This window comes from Mustela nivalis (genome assembly GCF_964662115.1).
Source record: "Mustela nivalis genome assembly, chromosome: 17".
Lineage (NCBI taxonomy): Eukaryota > Metazoa > Chordata > Mammalia > Carnivora > Mustelidae > Mustela > Mustela nivalis.
Window position 1 is genome coordinate 55085129 of NC_139036.1, and position 15487 is coordinate 55100615.

The window sequence follows — 15487 nt, forward strand, 5'->3', positions numbered from 1 at the left end:
AGCCGAAATCAAGAGTCAGATGCTTCCCTGACAGAGCCCCCCAGGGGTCCTGACACATTTTCTTTTTAAAGCAAGAGATGTAGGCGCTGAAGTTTGAATCTGAGCTTCGCAGTTGCTCTGGCTTTGAACAAGTTACTTGCCTCTCGTGCCTCAGTTTCCTCCTCTGTGAAATGGATTGAGGAGACGACTTCCTTCTTCTGAGAGAAGAATGCAAGGCAGGCCAAGCCATCCTACGCACAAAATCCCTGGGCTGTTCATGCCCATGGATGTTTTTAAGGACAAGCCATGGGTGCTGGGCACGAGGCAGACCTGGAAATCATGCGGGCTCCCGCAGCCGCCTCCTGCTCTGTCCGGGTCATGGCCCGCCAGGAGCCACCTGCCTTAGAAGTCTGCAGCCTGGCCCCATCCTCCCCACCCCCAGTTTGTGAAAGAAAACTTAGAATTGGCAGCAAGAAGCTAATTGTTCCCAGCTCAGCTCCTCTGCTTCTCAGCACTGTGCGAGCCTCCCCTTCCCTATCCTGCCTCCCCCCAGAGTCCCAATTAGGAGGCTTTCGGGCCAGCCAGCCAGCCAGCTGGCGTTCAGCAGCAGCCCCCTGCCCTGGGACAGCCCTGCTCGGCCCTGGCACCCTGTCTTCCCCGGAGCGAGAGGGCCGTAGCAGGCCCGTACCCGGCTCTAGACCGTCCCTCCTTTATTTGCAACACCAGCAGAAAATTCTCGAGGTGATTTGCTCTCTGTCCCTTTCTGCCCAAGCCACCCTTTTCTCTCGGGAATAACGGCTAAGGCTGCGAGTCCTAGAAATCATCTGGACTGTCCCGCACGTGCAGTCATGGAGCAGAGTGGGTGCAGGAGCCTTCTGGAAGTGTCGGTGGTCATCACAAGTCCCTGGATCCCTGGGCTCCAAGCCAGAGGCCACGGGGTTTCTCCTTCATGGCCTGCTTCCCGTGGCACACCCCTCCTACCTCTGGAGGGGGCCGACCGCCTCCTCCTACCTGCCCCAAGCTGCACACGGCGCGCTAGGTGATCTGTCTTCTGTTCTTTTACAGGGGGCTGGCAGGGTGCTCCCTGCGGGGTGGGAGCAGAGACCCGGGCATGGGAGCAAGGTCCGGGATCTCGGAGGGGAGGGCTGAGACGTCCTGACTTGTGCGGTTATAATGACAGCAGATTCACAGCTGCCCCAGGACCCCCGCCCACGTTACCAATACCAGGACTGAATGACACCTGCTACCATTACTGCTAAGCTCATTGTCACACGCGGACCTGTGTCTCCCCAATTCCCCAAACTCCCATGTTGAAGTCCTAACCCCCAAGGCTTCAGGAGGGGACTGTATTCAGACAGAGGGTCTTTAAAGAGGCAGTGAAGTTAACATGAGGTCAGTAAGGGGGTCGCAGTTCAGTGGGAGTGGCGTCCTTTCAAGAAGAGGCTGGGATGCACGCAGAGGAGGGACCACGCGTGGACACCGGGAGAAGGTGGCACCTATGCACCAAGGATGGTGGTCTCGGAGGGAATCAGCCCTGCCCAGACCTGGATCTCAGACTTCCAGCCTCCGCAAGTGGGAGAACAAAGATTTTTGTTGTTGGAGTCGCCTGGACGGTGGCACCTGGTTAGGGCCCCCAGCTCGGGCAAACATGTCTCTGCAAGGCACTTCCATGCGTGTCACTGAGCCCAGTGAGTTACGGATATCGTCTCATTCAGTCCTGACGCGCCCCTAAGCAGTAGGCCTGAGTATCGTCCTCACACACACATGAGGGGAGGGGAGGTTATTCTGGTTTCCTGCATCTAGAACGGAGCCTATAGGAAGGCTCTACAAACAGGAAGGAGCAGGGCTCAGCCAGATTGTAGGATGTGTCTAGGGAGCCGGTGAGAGGCAGAACCAGAGCCTGGATTCTAGCCCGCATCTGTCACGGTCCCAGTCCCATGCCCTTAACCACACTCTCTGCGGGGTCAAGTGCAGCCCAAGGACATGTGTGGGTCTAGGAGAGCCACAGCTTGGCAGGAAGAAGCAGATTCTGGATTTTCTGGGGCCGCGGCTATGCCCAGGTGTTCCTAAGCCTGAGACAAATGTGGTTTGCTTATAGTCCAGTCTTCCCGAGAAAGCTCCTCTGCACGGGGTCACAGGCTGGGCAGTATCCTGGCCCCCTCACAGCCTGGAAGGGGCCTGAGAGCAAGCCCGTATGCCCTTCACCTTGATCACATGTCGTCTGCTTGGCTTGAACCAATGATTTCAGAAGCACAGAGGTCCCTCCCCTCCTCCCGGCTCCTCGGCCTGCGGTCTCCCTCAGAGAATCCCCAGCCCTCCTCCGGGGGCCGTGGGGAGGCCTCACGTACCTTGTAGCCCTGGTTGATGCCATTGATGAACTGGGGGCTGGGGGCATTCCAGGTGAAGCGGATGGTCGTGGAGTTGGTGGCTTCTGCGTGCACATTGCCAGGAGGGACGGTGGGGACTGAGGAGAGCAGAGGGACAGGGAGGGGGATGGTAGAGGGGGTGGAGTCAGTCTTGGGCATTAAGCAGAGAAATAACAAAGGCAGGGGTCTGCTCTGCCCCGCCCTCTCCCGCTTTGCGTTATGGACTCGAGGCACCCTCTTTCTCTTGATGAGTCTGGGTGTCAGTACACTTGCCTGACCCACTCATGGGGTACAGACAAACAAGTGATGGATGGGAACGTGCTTGGGGAAGGTCGTTCTGCACAACCCTCGAAGCCAGCTGTTTCATGATCCAGGTGACGTGGACCCTGAAGAAGGTCCCCGTACCCCCAAAGCCTCTGCCTTCCTCATGCTCCCCGACAACTCCCCTGCCCCTCGGCACCCTCCTGCCCTACGGGGTAGCCAGGCACAGCGGGCAACAGCTCAGGGGGATACAGGTGCCGTGGCCGAGGCGGGACTGGACTGGTCCAGGACTGACAGGCACGGGCCAGGGAGGGAGAGAGAGAAGCACCAGCTCCTCCACGGTCACGATCCCCACCCACCTCCCTGCAGTGTCCACTCGGCGACTTTGCTGCTGTAGACGCCCAGACCGGCGCTGTTGTAGGCGGCCACCTCGATCTCGTAGTTGGTCCAGATGATGAGGTCCTCCAGCAGCAGATTGTTGACGTCAGCGTCTGTGATGTTCTTAAACTGGTACCCGACGGGCAGCCCGGCCAGGCAGTATCTAAGGGGAGGGAGGAAGGCAGGGGGTTGTGGGCTGGAGACAGTCTGCTGGGCACATGCCCAGGAAACCATGTGTGATGATGCGAATGTTCCATATGCCGTCCAATATGGCCGTCCAACATGGCAGCCACTCTTGGGCGTGGCTGCTGAGCCCTTGAAATGTGGTTGGTGTAGCTGGGAACGTGGGTTGTATTTAAATTAAATAACCACAGGAGACCAACGGCTATCTCCCTGTACAGCACAGGTCTAGAGGACGTGTCTGTTCTATTTGATGGGTTTGGACACTGGAGAGATTAGCTAACCATGGAAGCTAAGAGTTTCTGGGCAGACCACACTGGTCTCACCTAGGAGGGGTCATCGATGGAGAGCCATGTCCAAAGGCTGGGCTCACTTTCTTTGTCCCTCCGAAGGAGTGCCTCCCTCTTTTGACAGTCACTGACTTAGGTGGAGAGAACAAACTTGAGCTACCTACTCTACCAATTTCTACTGGAAAAAGAACACATAATAATACAGAAGTGGGTCTGCATGGACAAAGTCTGGAGGGATGGTTAGATCATCGGAGAACCACAACCCAAACGTTATTGGAAAATTAGAGGCTCCAGCTTATTTTGATGTGTTACAAGACCCTGTAACAATGGTCCTCAGTGGCTTATCATGCATCAGAAATACCCAGAGGGCTTGCAGAAATCCAGGTTGCTGGGCCCACTTCTAAGTTTTCCATGATCAGGTGTAGGACTTGAGAGTTTGCAGTCAAATTGAGGCCGCTGTTGGTCTAGGGAACAACCTTTGAGCACCACTCGCCATTAGGGTTCACCAAAAACCCACAATAAAATTAACGGATCGTGGAGTGGTCAAGTCAACCATAACGCCCTCCAGATCTGGGGCATGCGGAGCTGGAGAGCGCACACATACAGGAAAGAAGTGCACATTTTGCAGCCTGCCAGAATTCAGCATACTGATGGATGCTCAGGAACTTCAACTTTATGCTAATTTGAATTTACGACCCCCAATTAGTAGCACTTAATAACTCAGTTAGAGGTGATCAGTGAAATATCCTTGGTCAAGTGTAGACATAAAAGTTTCTATAACTGGGCTTCATTTTGCGATAAGGACCAGCAAAAGGAGGTCTACCATTTGACCAGCCCTTGGATCAGTATGGTGGCTTCAGATGGAGTATTCTTGGTTTCTGGGGTGGTTGGCCTGTCGGAGAGTTACCCGTCTCCCTGTGCCCTATCCTGTGAAGCCATGACGTGTGGCTGGCCTGCCTATCCACACAGCCTTGAGGACATTACACTGTACCTCCTCTCTCAAGCATTCCCATTAGTTTTCCAAGACCCTGCCTTCTGGAAGTTCCTCTACAGATCTAACCCGAGTCCTTCCTACCTACAAGGGCAAAGTCATTTCTTGTTGTGTGGTGGTCCTTGTGAGATGGAGAAGGACCTGTGGTGACTTGGCTGTTTTCCCATCTACTCCAAACCCTCCCCCTGGGTGGGGGCTGCCCTCCTTTCCCCAGAGAAGAGGGGACACCTACCTGATGACGTAGCCTTTGAGAAGGCCATTCTGGTGGCTCTCGGGAGGCGGCTGCCACTGGATCATGATGGACTGATTGGTCCGGCCGCTGGCGATGACATTCTGCGGGGGGGCTGTGGGGGGCTCCTCGGGGAGGGAGACCCTGGATAGGAAAACATCAAGAGTGGGTGGGTCTGGGGCGCCTGGGTGGCTCACTGGGTTAAAGCCTCTGCCTTCGGCTCAGGTCATGATCCCAGGGTCCTGGGATTGAGCCCCACGTCGGGTTCTCTGCTCAGTGGGGAGCCTGCTTCCTCCTCTCTCTCTCTCTCTGCCTACTTGTAATCTCTGCCTATCAAATAAAACCTAAAAAAAAAAAAAAAAGAGTGGGTGGGTCTTTCCACTTTTAGTCTCGAGGGCAAATACAGGAGTTTAAGGGGATACAGGGAGGCTGCTCGGTTCCTGGATGACTCTACACAGTTGCTGTGTGCTTTTGGGCAAGTCACTTAACTCTCTGAGCTTGCTCCTTTATCTTTTAAAGGAGTATAATAAACCTCCACTTGCCTGCTTTCTAAGACTAGTTGAGGCTCAAGGACACCATGTATGGAATTGTTTCAAAAAATACCACAGAGCCCCAGATGTGTTTGTGTCTGTGCAGCTCAGGGACATGGGCCTCAGTTTCCCGGATGTCAGAGAAGCTGCTGTGGGGGCTGATGACGTCCTGAGCCCTCCGGTATTTCGGAAGCAGGAGTGTTAAACACTTGCAGGCTGGTGGTGCTGTGTGATGAGGCTTCCTTTTCTGCCCAGCTGAGCCCCAAGCTGTGGGCAGAGCAGGCCAGGTGGGGCTGGGGAGGCACGTGGTGGTGGTGGGGGCCCATCCCCCATTTCCAGAAGCGAGCGTCACCGCGTGTCTTTCTCTGGCACTGCTGGGGGACGCAGTGTTCCACTGCGGTGTGCCGTTCGCCCAACTGACACGCGCCCATTAAAACCAGAAATTAATTATTTCTGATGGATGTCTCTCCCTTTCAGTTTATTTTTATGTTTTTTCTTTCTGACGGATAGCTTTCCAAAATGTACTGCACACTCCCATGTCTTTGTACAGCCTGTGAGCGAGGGTGATTTAACCTTTTTCTTCGTGACTCGGGGCTATTAGTGTGAAGATTCATCAGGAAGATGAATCAGGGCTTGAAGTGAAGCTTGAAGATCCAGAGAAAGTGGAGGGTGGTTTCCCTGACACTTGGAGGCTTTGTATCGTTGGGATTTTGTAGTTCCAAAGGGCTGGGGCCGCGGCCACTTTGCTCCCAGCAGCCCTCATGGTCTACACACAGCCGGGCACATAGTAGGTGTTCAACAAACAGTGAGGGAATAAATCCTCCCTGCCAGGCTGTTACCTGCCCCCCTCGCTTTCCTGAAAGGGTGTCACGACCCTTGTGGCATCCCCCTCGTGAGAGTCACAAAGACTCCAGCTCACTGGAATTGTGGCAGAACCAAGTGATCGATTTAAGCCAGATGTCCACGTACATACACACCTAAGAGAGTCTTTTCAAGAGCCAAGTACATTCTTGGTTCCTTTGTAAAAATATCAGTTGACGATATATGTGAGTGTTTATTTCTGGGCTCTCTATTCTGTTCCATTGGTCTAAGTGTCTATTTTTATGCCAGGATCATGCTGTTTTGATTACTACGGCTTTCGAGGATAGTGTGAAATCAGGAAATGGGATGCCTCCAGCTCTGTTCTCAGGATTGCCTTGGCTACTCAAGGTCTTTTGTGGCTCTGTACACATTTTAGGATTTTTTTTTTCTAATTCAGGAAAGATGCCACTGGAATTTTGATGGCGATTGCATTGGATTTACACATGGCGTTGGGTAACACTGACATTTTAACAATAGTAATTCTTCTCAGTGGGGAAAGGGTAGTCTCTTCAATTCATGGTGTGGGGAAAACTGGACAGCCACGTGCAGAAGAATGAAACTGGACCCCCATCTTACACCACTCACAAAAATAAACTCCAAAAGGATTAGATTTAATTGTAGGACCCTAAACCATAAAACTCTTAGAAGAAAACATGGGGAAAGGCTCTTTGACATTGGTCCGGGCAGTGATTTCTGGATATGACACCAAAATCACAAGCAAGAAAAAAAAAAGTAAGTTAAGTGGGACCTTAGCAAACTGAAAAACCCCTGCCCAACAAAAGAAACACTCCACAAAATGGAAAGCCCACACACTGAATGGGGGAGAACATCTGCAAGCCCCAAGTCTGATAAGGGGTTAATATGCAAAACACATAAAGAACACATACAACCCAAGAGCAAAAAAAAAAAAAAAGGAAAACAACCCAATTCAAAATGGGCAGAAGATCTGCATCGGCATTTTTCCCACAAAGACCCACAGATGACCAACAGGTACGTGAAAAGATGCTCGGCGTCCCTCAACATCAGGGAAACGCACATGAAAACCACAATGAGATACCACCTCCCACCTGTCCCAACGGCCATCATCGAAAAGACAAGAGATAACAGGTGTTGGTGAGGACGTGGAGAAAAGGAATCCTCGGGCACTGGGGGTGGAGATGCAAACTGGTGTTGCCACCGTGGAAAACAGGATGGCGGTCCCACAAAAAATGAAAGGCAGAACTACCGAATGATCCAGCTGTCCTACTTCCAGCTGTCCCACATCCAAAGGAAATGAAAATAGGATCTTGAAGGGACACCCGCACCGCCATGTTCACTGAGTATTAGCCACAGCAGCCAAGACACGGAAGCACCCCAAGCCTCCGTCCACAGAGGAGTGGACCAGGAAGATCTGTATACAGATCTGTATACAGCAGCAGAGCATTTAGCCAGGAGGAGGAGGAAGTCCTACATTTCTCACAACATGGATGGACCCTGAGGGCACGATGCTAAGTGAGATAGAGTCAGATAGAGAAAGACAACTACTGTATGATCTCACTTATGTGGAATCTAAAAAAGCTGAACTTAGCCAGAGTGGAGAGTGGTAGTTACCAAGGGTGGGTCGGTGGGGGAGACCGGGAGACACTGGTTGAGGGCACAAACTTCCAGTGATAAGATTAGTAAGTTCTGGGGATCTGAAGGGGAGCACGGTGATTGTAGCTAAAAAGACTGTATCATATACTTAAATGTTGCTCAGAAAATAGATCTTAAATGTTCTCACCACCGCAAAGAATTGGTGATTTTGCGATGGGACAGAGGGGTTAGCCAACACCACGCGGTGATTCTGTTGCACTGTGTAAATCAGACCTGTCCACCTTACACTCCACCATGTTGTGTGTTGACGGTACCTCAATAAATCTGGAAGAATTAAAAAGAAACCCGGAAGAGGGTTTCTCTTCTCCCACAGCTTGGAGGCGTGGGATTTGTGTCACTGTCACTCTGACCTTCCATCCTTTGGGGCTGAGGCGGTCAGAACGGCCTCCTACATAAGTGGGTCTTCCCAGATGATGCTTGAAAATGGATGACCCTCTGTTTTTACTTAATTTTCATCACTTTGCAGAATCTTCGCTGAAAGCTTACTAGGACCTGGCATTGTGCAAGTCACTGGACACAGAGACCCGTGTGGGTCCACGGCCCCGTATACCTCATGGCCACGTGACAGTGGAGGCGTCTGTGAGGAGCTACAGCGGAAATCAGATAAGTCTTTGAACTTGGCCAGCTCCCAGTGAGGGGACCACTAACTCCGGTGCGGGCTCATCCCACATCAGGCACCGCCTACAGAGTCACCTCCTGTCCTCCTTGTGGCGTCCTTGTGAGGCAGACATGAGTCATGCTGCCCCATTCTACAGAGGCAGACGCCGAAGCCCGCAGGGCCGGGGAGGCGGTGGCCTGGGTCTGCGCTCAGCTAGGCCCCACGATGCCACATGGGACTCGGCTGTAGGTCCCCTCAGACCCTCCTTTTGATGGAGTCACCCAGAGCCCCTCTGGAAGAACACTGGCCCCCTCACCTCTCCGTGTCCTTGCTGAACTGTCCGTTCCCCACGTCGTTGACTGCACAAAGGCGGAACTGGTAGGAGCGTGCGGGCACCAGGCCCTTGACCATCACCGAGGTAGCCTCGGGGTCCACACTGGCCAGGAGCACCGTCCAGGGGGCATCTACGAGGACAGAGGGTGCAGGCGGAGGGGGACAACCCTGGAGGCCCCGCTCCCTACCCCATTCTAGCAGAGGACAGCCTCCTGGACTTGGTCCACTGGAGGCTGGTCACGTCATTTATCTGGGTCCCCTTAGCCCACCTGTCCCAGGTGGCTGGAATGCCCAGGGCATTGCCCTGGAGGAAGCAAGGGCTCACAGGACTGGAGATGCACCTGCCTTTTCTAGCTGCCCCCGCCCCCCCCCCCCGCCCCCCACCCCATACCCACCCCTCCTGCCTACTGATGAGCTCCAAGGCAAACTGTATTTAAAACATCATTCAAATGAGGCCTGCTAATTTCAGAGTTCACAGCTTGGGGTCTTGGAGAATAAAAAGCAAAAAATCGCCATTGCCTGGGGGGCTCTGGAGTGGCAGGCCCTGGTGTCCCCTCCCCCCACAGGGATCCTTATACCACTATCACAATGTGTGTGGGGGGGGCACGGGCCAATGCGCATTTCTCAGGGAAGCTGCAGTTTCCAGAAGGCCTGCTCAAAGGCACAGAACTGGGAAGCAGGAGAGCTGGAGCCGGTCCCCTGGCTGACTCCCCGAGTCCGTGCTCCCCGCTGGCTGGGGCGGGGGAGGCTTACTGTTCTCTGACATCTCCAGGATGTAGCGGAGCAGAGGGCTGTTGCCGTCGAAGGGCTTGGCCCACGTCAGGTTGATGGCCCGTCTTTCTGTGGTGCTGAGGGTCGCCACGGGGTGCTCGGGGGCGTGAGGAAGCTGCCTGGAGGAGAGATATGGTGGGGTCACCTGTGAAGCCTGGAGTCAGAGGACACACAGGTGCCTGGGCTTCAGACTGAACATCACAACTGCCTGTGCTCAGCCATCGGCCTGGCCTTCGGACTGGAGGCTCTGGGGACCGCCCCCCATCCCCGTCCCCCCCGCCTCCCACCGGGTCCAAAGCTGTATCCAGAGTCCCCAGCTCTTGACAGAGGGCTGAACTGAGCTGGGGAAAGGCCTTGGAGGAAGCCTGGGTATGTCCCCAGAGGGCAGCAGACCCAGGTCCCACATGGCCCAGGCGTCCACCAACATAAGCCTCCTGTTGTGGCCTGTACCCCCTACACTGGGGCCAGGGCGCCCTTACCGGACACGCAGGTGGGCACTGCGAGAGTCATTGCCTCCCGCAGACAGCACCCGGCAGGTGTACGTGCCGATGTCCCCCGACCACGTCTGCGAGATGTGCAGGGAGCCGTTTTTGTCGAGACGGATGCGGGGACTGCTCTCCGTGCCCAGGGCGGCCCCGTCCTTCTCCCAGACGTACCTGAGGGGAAGGAGCAGTGGTCAGAAAAGAGGGGTCGGGAAGTAGGGGTCCCTGCTGGGGCTCAGCCTGGGGCTGGTCTGGAGCAGAGCCCCAAAGGCAGCAGGGCACTCCCCAGGAGACACAGGCCCCCCGGGGCTGGTCCCAGGTGGGAGCATGGTGCGCCCCCCCCCCCCCCCCCCCCGCACAGCTTGCAGCCCTCCGTCCCTGTCACAGGGTGCTCTGTCCAGGAGGCTTAGCCCACGAAGCCATTATACCTCCTGTTCAGGTCTAGGTCAGAGCCGTGTTGCTTTTGGCCAGAAGCCACCGCCAAGCAGCCAGCAGGAAAGAGCCGGCAAAAGGTAATCTTCCGAAGAGGTTAAAAGAGTACAGCTTGAAGAAGAATGAAAGTTTCCGCCCAGACTACATTTTGGAATTAGTTTTATGAGGGGAATCATTAGATCAATGCATCACCGTGACAAATTGACTTTAGTGTCCAAAAAATCACTTTAGCTTCGGTCAGTCAGTACAAAGGGGGACTTGAGAAATTACACACATGCCCGCGCCTGACAATAAGAAATATCTCCCCTGGAATGATCCTGGAGGAAATACAACTATTACTGTCATCCGTGTAACGTGGGGTGCCAGTTCTGGGGAGCACGTCACGCTGATGCCCTCCCCGGGCAAGGTTGGCCAGGGCGCCGGGAGCCAGGGCAGGGAGCCAGGAGGGGGGCTGGGCGGTTTTGCGCACGACCCGTCACTCGCTCAGCCGGGGACTATGTGGCTTGAGCCACGAGGTGTGGCAGCTATCAGTATCAGAGAATCTAAAACTGCTGGGGAGAATGAGCCAATAATATTTTTAAGTTAAAAAAAATCAGAAAATTGCAATTGCAAATAAAAAAATAATTGACAAATTACACATTGCAATTACAAAAAAAAAAAAAAATTCAGGGCAAGAAAACTGAAAAGCTTTCCCATCACGGGGAACCATGAGTAACAGCGGAACATCGCCGTTTCAGATTCTTCTCTCCTGCCCCAAGGGGGCCTGGCACCACAGTGCTGTTGGGTTCCGAATTCAGATTCCCTGGTCAAATGCTGCCTTGGCCACTTACCAGCTTCGTGATCCTGGGTGTGTCTATAGCCTCCCTGTGCCTTTGTGTCCTCATATGTCCTACGAGGAAAAATAATACCACCCACCTTCTAGGGTTCCTATAAGGATAGTGTAAGTTCATAGAAAAGGCTTCCGGTGGTAAGGGAGCCATAGAAGTTAGTCATGGATTTTGACTCTCAGAGCACATGCTGGTAAATAATGGGTAGCAACAAAGTATCACAGACTCTTCCCAGTGTGACCCCCTGCAGACCCTGGTTTGTACTGGCTGCTCGGTAGGACCCACATAGCTGCTCTGCAACTGTTCCCGCCCTTCTGGGAAGGGCTCCTCCTTCTCTCACATTATAGTTAATGCTGTGAGGAACATCCTTGCCGCAGATTTCCATACATTCTAAATCATTTCCTCCGGGATCAGTTCTCAGCAGTGAAATTGCGGAGTTAAATTTTAAGGCTTTTTATATACATTTACAAATTGTCAGACGTAATCACCTTCAATTCATCTCCATAGCTAGAAAAGAATCATCCCTGACAGCGCTGATGGCACGTGTAGAATTTTACTTAAAAGGAAATCTAGGGGGCGGAGAGTAATTCCTGCTTAAGAAACAGCCTATGGTAAACAGACGTTCTTGGCGGCAGGACATGGTGTCTTAGGGAGTATCACTACCTGTGGAGTGTTTGCGCCCAAACAACTAAGCCCAAATCGAATCAGCCATTTACTTGAGTCTAATTAGAAATACAACGAATAGAAGAACAGGTGCACTGCATCACAAACGAACAGCTGGCCAAAGCAGGGGTCAGCAAACTAAGGCCCCCTGCCTGTTTGTGTAAATAAAGTTTTATTGAAACAGAGACATGTTCATTTGTTTGCACCTTGTTTGTACAAACAAGACTTGGAGAGCTGTGACAAAAGCTATTTAGTCCTCAAAGCCTAAATATTTACTCTCTGTCTCTTTATAAAAAGAAGTTAGCTGGGCCACTGTCCTGTAGAACCTGGTTTCTGCAACTAATTAACTGCGGGTAGACAAAGCAGTCATGAACTCAAACATTAAGAGGAAGGGGAGGGGACTGTATAGAATGAAGGAGACACACCAATGAAATGCCACGTGTGGACCTTGTTTCAGCCCCGAGTTAAACCAACCAACTTTTAAAAGGACACCTCTCAGGGATGCCTGGGTGGCTCAGTCGGTTAAGCCACCGCCTTCAGCTCAGGTCATGATCCCAGGGTCCTAGGATGGAGTCCTGCATTAGGAATCCTTGCTCAGCAGGGAGTCCGCTTCTCTCTCTGCCTCTGCCTGCCCTTTGCCTGCTTGTGCTTGCACTCTGTCTCTCTCTGACTAGATAAAATCTTAAAAAAATGCTCTTAAAAAAACCAAAGACACCTCTCAGATAATCAGGGACGTTGTAATATGGTATTACAGATATCAAGGGATGGTTCATTGTGTTCTGTGTGAAAGGGACATGGTTGTTATATTTCAAGAACATTCCTTTTTTTTTTTTAAATATTTTATCTATTTATTTGACAGAGAGAGATCACAAGTAGGCAGAGAGGCAGGCAGAGAGAGAGAGAGAGGAAAGCAGGCTCCCTGCTGAGCAGAGAGCCCCATGTGGGACTCGATCCCAGGACCCTGGGATCACGACCTGAGCCGAAGGCAGCGGCTTAACCCACTGAGCCACCCAGGCGCCCCAAGAACATTCCTTTTAAGTAAGAAATGCACATTGACATATTTAAAGGTGAAATGACACGCTTGAGATTTGCTTTTAAAATACTGCAGTAAAAAAAAGTGTGGCTGGATAGGAGGAGACAGGTGAGCCAAATGCTGATAATCACTGAGGCTGAAAGATGGGTATATAACCAAAGAATACAAATGTAGGGATCCAAAGGGGCACCTGCACCCCAGTATTTGTAGCAGCAATATCCACAACTGCCAAACTGTAGAAAGAACCCAGATGTCCATAGACAGATGAATAGATAAGGAAGATCCAAATATACAGCAGAATACTATGCAGCCATCAAAAATGAAATCTTGCCATTTGCAACGAACAATGTGCATGGAACTAGAGAGTATTATGCTAAGCTAAGTAAGTCGGTCAAAGAAATAAAATTATCATATGATTTCACTCATATAGAGAACTTAAGAAACCAAACACAGAATCATAGGGGAAGGGAAAGGAAAAATAGAACAAGACAACATCAGAGGGAGACAAACCATAAGAGACTCTTAATCATAGGAAACAAACTGGGGGTTGCTGGAGGGAAGGGGTGTGGGAGGAATGAGGTAACTGGGTGATGGACATTAAGGAGGGCATGTGATGTTAATTAATTAACATCTCTATGTTAATTAATTGAGTTTAAATAAATAAAAAAAAAGAAGCTGGACACGTAAGGTCTGATGATCTGGGTGTCTCTACTCTGGGCTATATTTGAAATTTTCCACAGTAGAAATTTAAAAAAACAAAACAAAACAAAACAACAACTCATGAGTCCATTTAATTCAGGGTAGAAAATTTCCAAAATCATCTGTAATTATATAGCTGGCTATTAAACAATTTTGATGAGCAATTTCAGGACTTCCAGCTTTAAATAATATTAGATAGTCCTCAGGAAATCAAAGAAGGGCAAAAATATTTAGTTACAAGGACATTCATCATAATGTTTCTTTCTTTCTTTTAAAGTCGGCTCCACACCCAGCATGGAGCCCAACATGGGGCTCGAACCCCTGACTCTGAGATCAAGACCTGAGTTGAGATTGAGTCAGATGCCCAACAGAGCCAAGCCCTGTGATGTTTCTTAATATTAGCAAAAAACTGAGAAACCAGCCAAATATTCAGCATTGGGGAACTGGTAACAAAAATTATGTTACATCCACACAAAGGACGAGTGAATAATCATATAATGAAGTCTATACAAGAATAGTTATGGACAAGGGAAGAGATTCACAATGGGTTCTTAGGGGAAAAAGCAGACAAAGTGTGTCTCTAGGTTTTGTATAAATGACACCCTAATATTATTACCATTATATTATTATTATATTACTATATTAATATTATTAAAATTATTGAGAGAAACAGATAAACCTACTTCTCTTCTTTTTCCCTCCCTCCCCATTTTTGGTGGTCTATCTGTATTTTCTATATTTCCCTCCTATAAAGGGTATCTATTAGCTGTATTATCAGTGGCCACAAGTGGATTGCTCAGACTGGGTTTCAATCTCGGCTCAGATACCTAACAGAAGAGTTTCTCCTAAGGTTGTTCTGGAAGCTGTCTGGGCAGGCAACCTGCACCTGCTTGGGCTGTGACCCCTTGACTCTGGCTTGATCTTGAGGAGGGCACAGAACACAGAATTAAGTGGCCATCACTGGAATTTGACTGGGTTGCTTGTTGGGTCCTTTCTAGCTTGTCTGGTCAGGGAACTCCCGTGTGTTCCCTAAATCTCCACGAGGGTTTTCAAGTCCAAGGAAGGGGTGGGAGATAGGGGGGTGGGTTTGGCCACAGACTGACAATTTGGGGGCCTGCAGGACCAATTCTGTGTTCTCTCCCCATCGAAGAAAGATTGCCCTAGATTGGGAGTTCCATTCTAAGGCCAGGAGTCCCCAGTGAACTGGAATATGGTTTTTCCATCTGTGGGTCCCTAAGGGTCCTTGAGAGGTGGACTGTAGCTGTACTTCAAGGGGTCCCCGAATCCCTTTGCTCATTAGGAACTGTCTAGAGAATGACTAAAATATGAACTATTTTCCAAATGCCAGCTGGATGCTATTTTAATAAATAAAACACCAATTTAAAGCGTTGTTGAATTTATATATAATTATATATAAAATATGTAAATAACTATAAACTATATAAATAAATATAAAAAATTAATAAAACCTTTATTATTATAAGGTTTTCAATTAATAGGGGCTAAAATTACAGCTACCACTTAGGTGTGGGCCCGAGACACACAGCAATATTCTCTGGTGGTAGGGAGATGTGCAGAGTTCTCCTGGAGAACATTTTTATAGTTAAGATACATATATGTATATATATATTTTTTTTTTTTCAAAATTTACTAATCCCAGTTACAAGCATATTTTGTTTCTTGCATTGACAGTATTTTCATGACATCTATGTTAGGGCCCCAGCTTGCAAACTGGGGGCCCACAATGGATTCTCAAAGAATGGGTGCGGGTCTAAGTCTAATATTCTTTTTCTTAAAATTAACATAGAATGTTTTATTTGCTTCAGGGGTACAAGTCTGTGGGGGTACAATCTTATACAATTCAAAGCATTCGCCATAGCACATACTCTCCCCAGTGTCCATCACCCAGACACCCCAACCCTCCCCACGCCCCCCCCTTCAGCAACCCTCAG

General features: G+C 50.6%; 1 protein-coding gene across 2 annotated transcripts in view; it reads right to left on the reverse strand.

Moving 5' to 3' along the window:
• Positions 1 to 15487, reverse strand: part of SDK2 (sidekick cell adhesion molecule 2) — a 249400-nt gene that overhangs the window by 56304 nt on the left and 177609 nt on the right. For both annotated transcript variants that reach the window (XM_082707630.1, XM_082707629.1), the window contains exons 13-18: positions 9879 to 10055; positions 9382 to 9518; positions 8612 to 8759; positions 4678 to 4818; positions 2966 to 3147; positions 2328 to 2443 (exon numbers count right to left, since the gene is read on the reverse strand). In XM_082707630.1, the coding sequence (XP_082563756.1) occupies positions 2328 to 2443; positions 2966 to 3147; positions 4678 to 4818; positions 8612 to 8759; positions 9382 to 9518; positions 9879 to 10055 (901 nt within the window). The remainder of the gene's footprint in view (positions 1 to 2327; positions 2444 to 2965; positions 3148 to 4677; positions 4819 to 8611; positions 8760 to 9381; positions 9519 to 9878; positions 10056 to 15487) is intronic.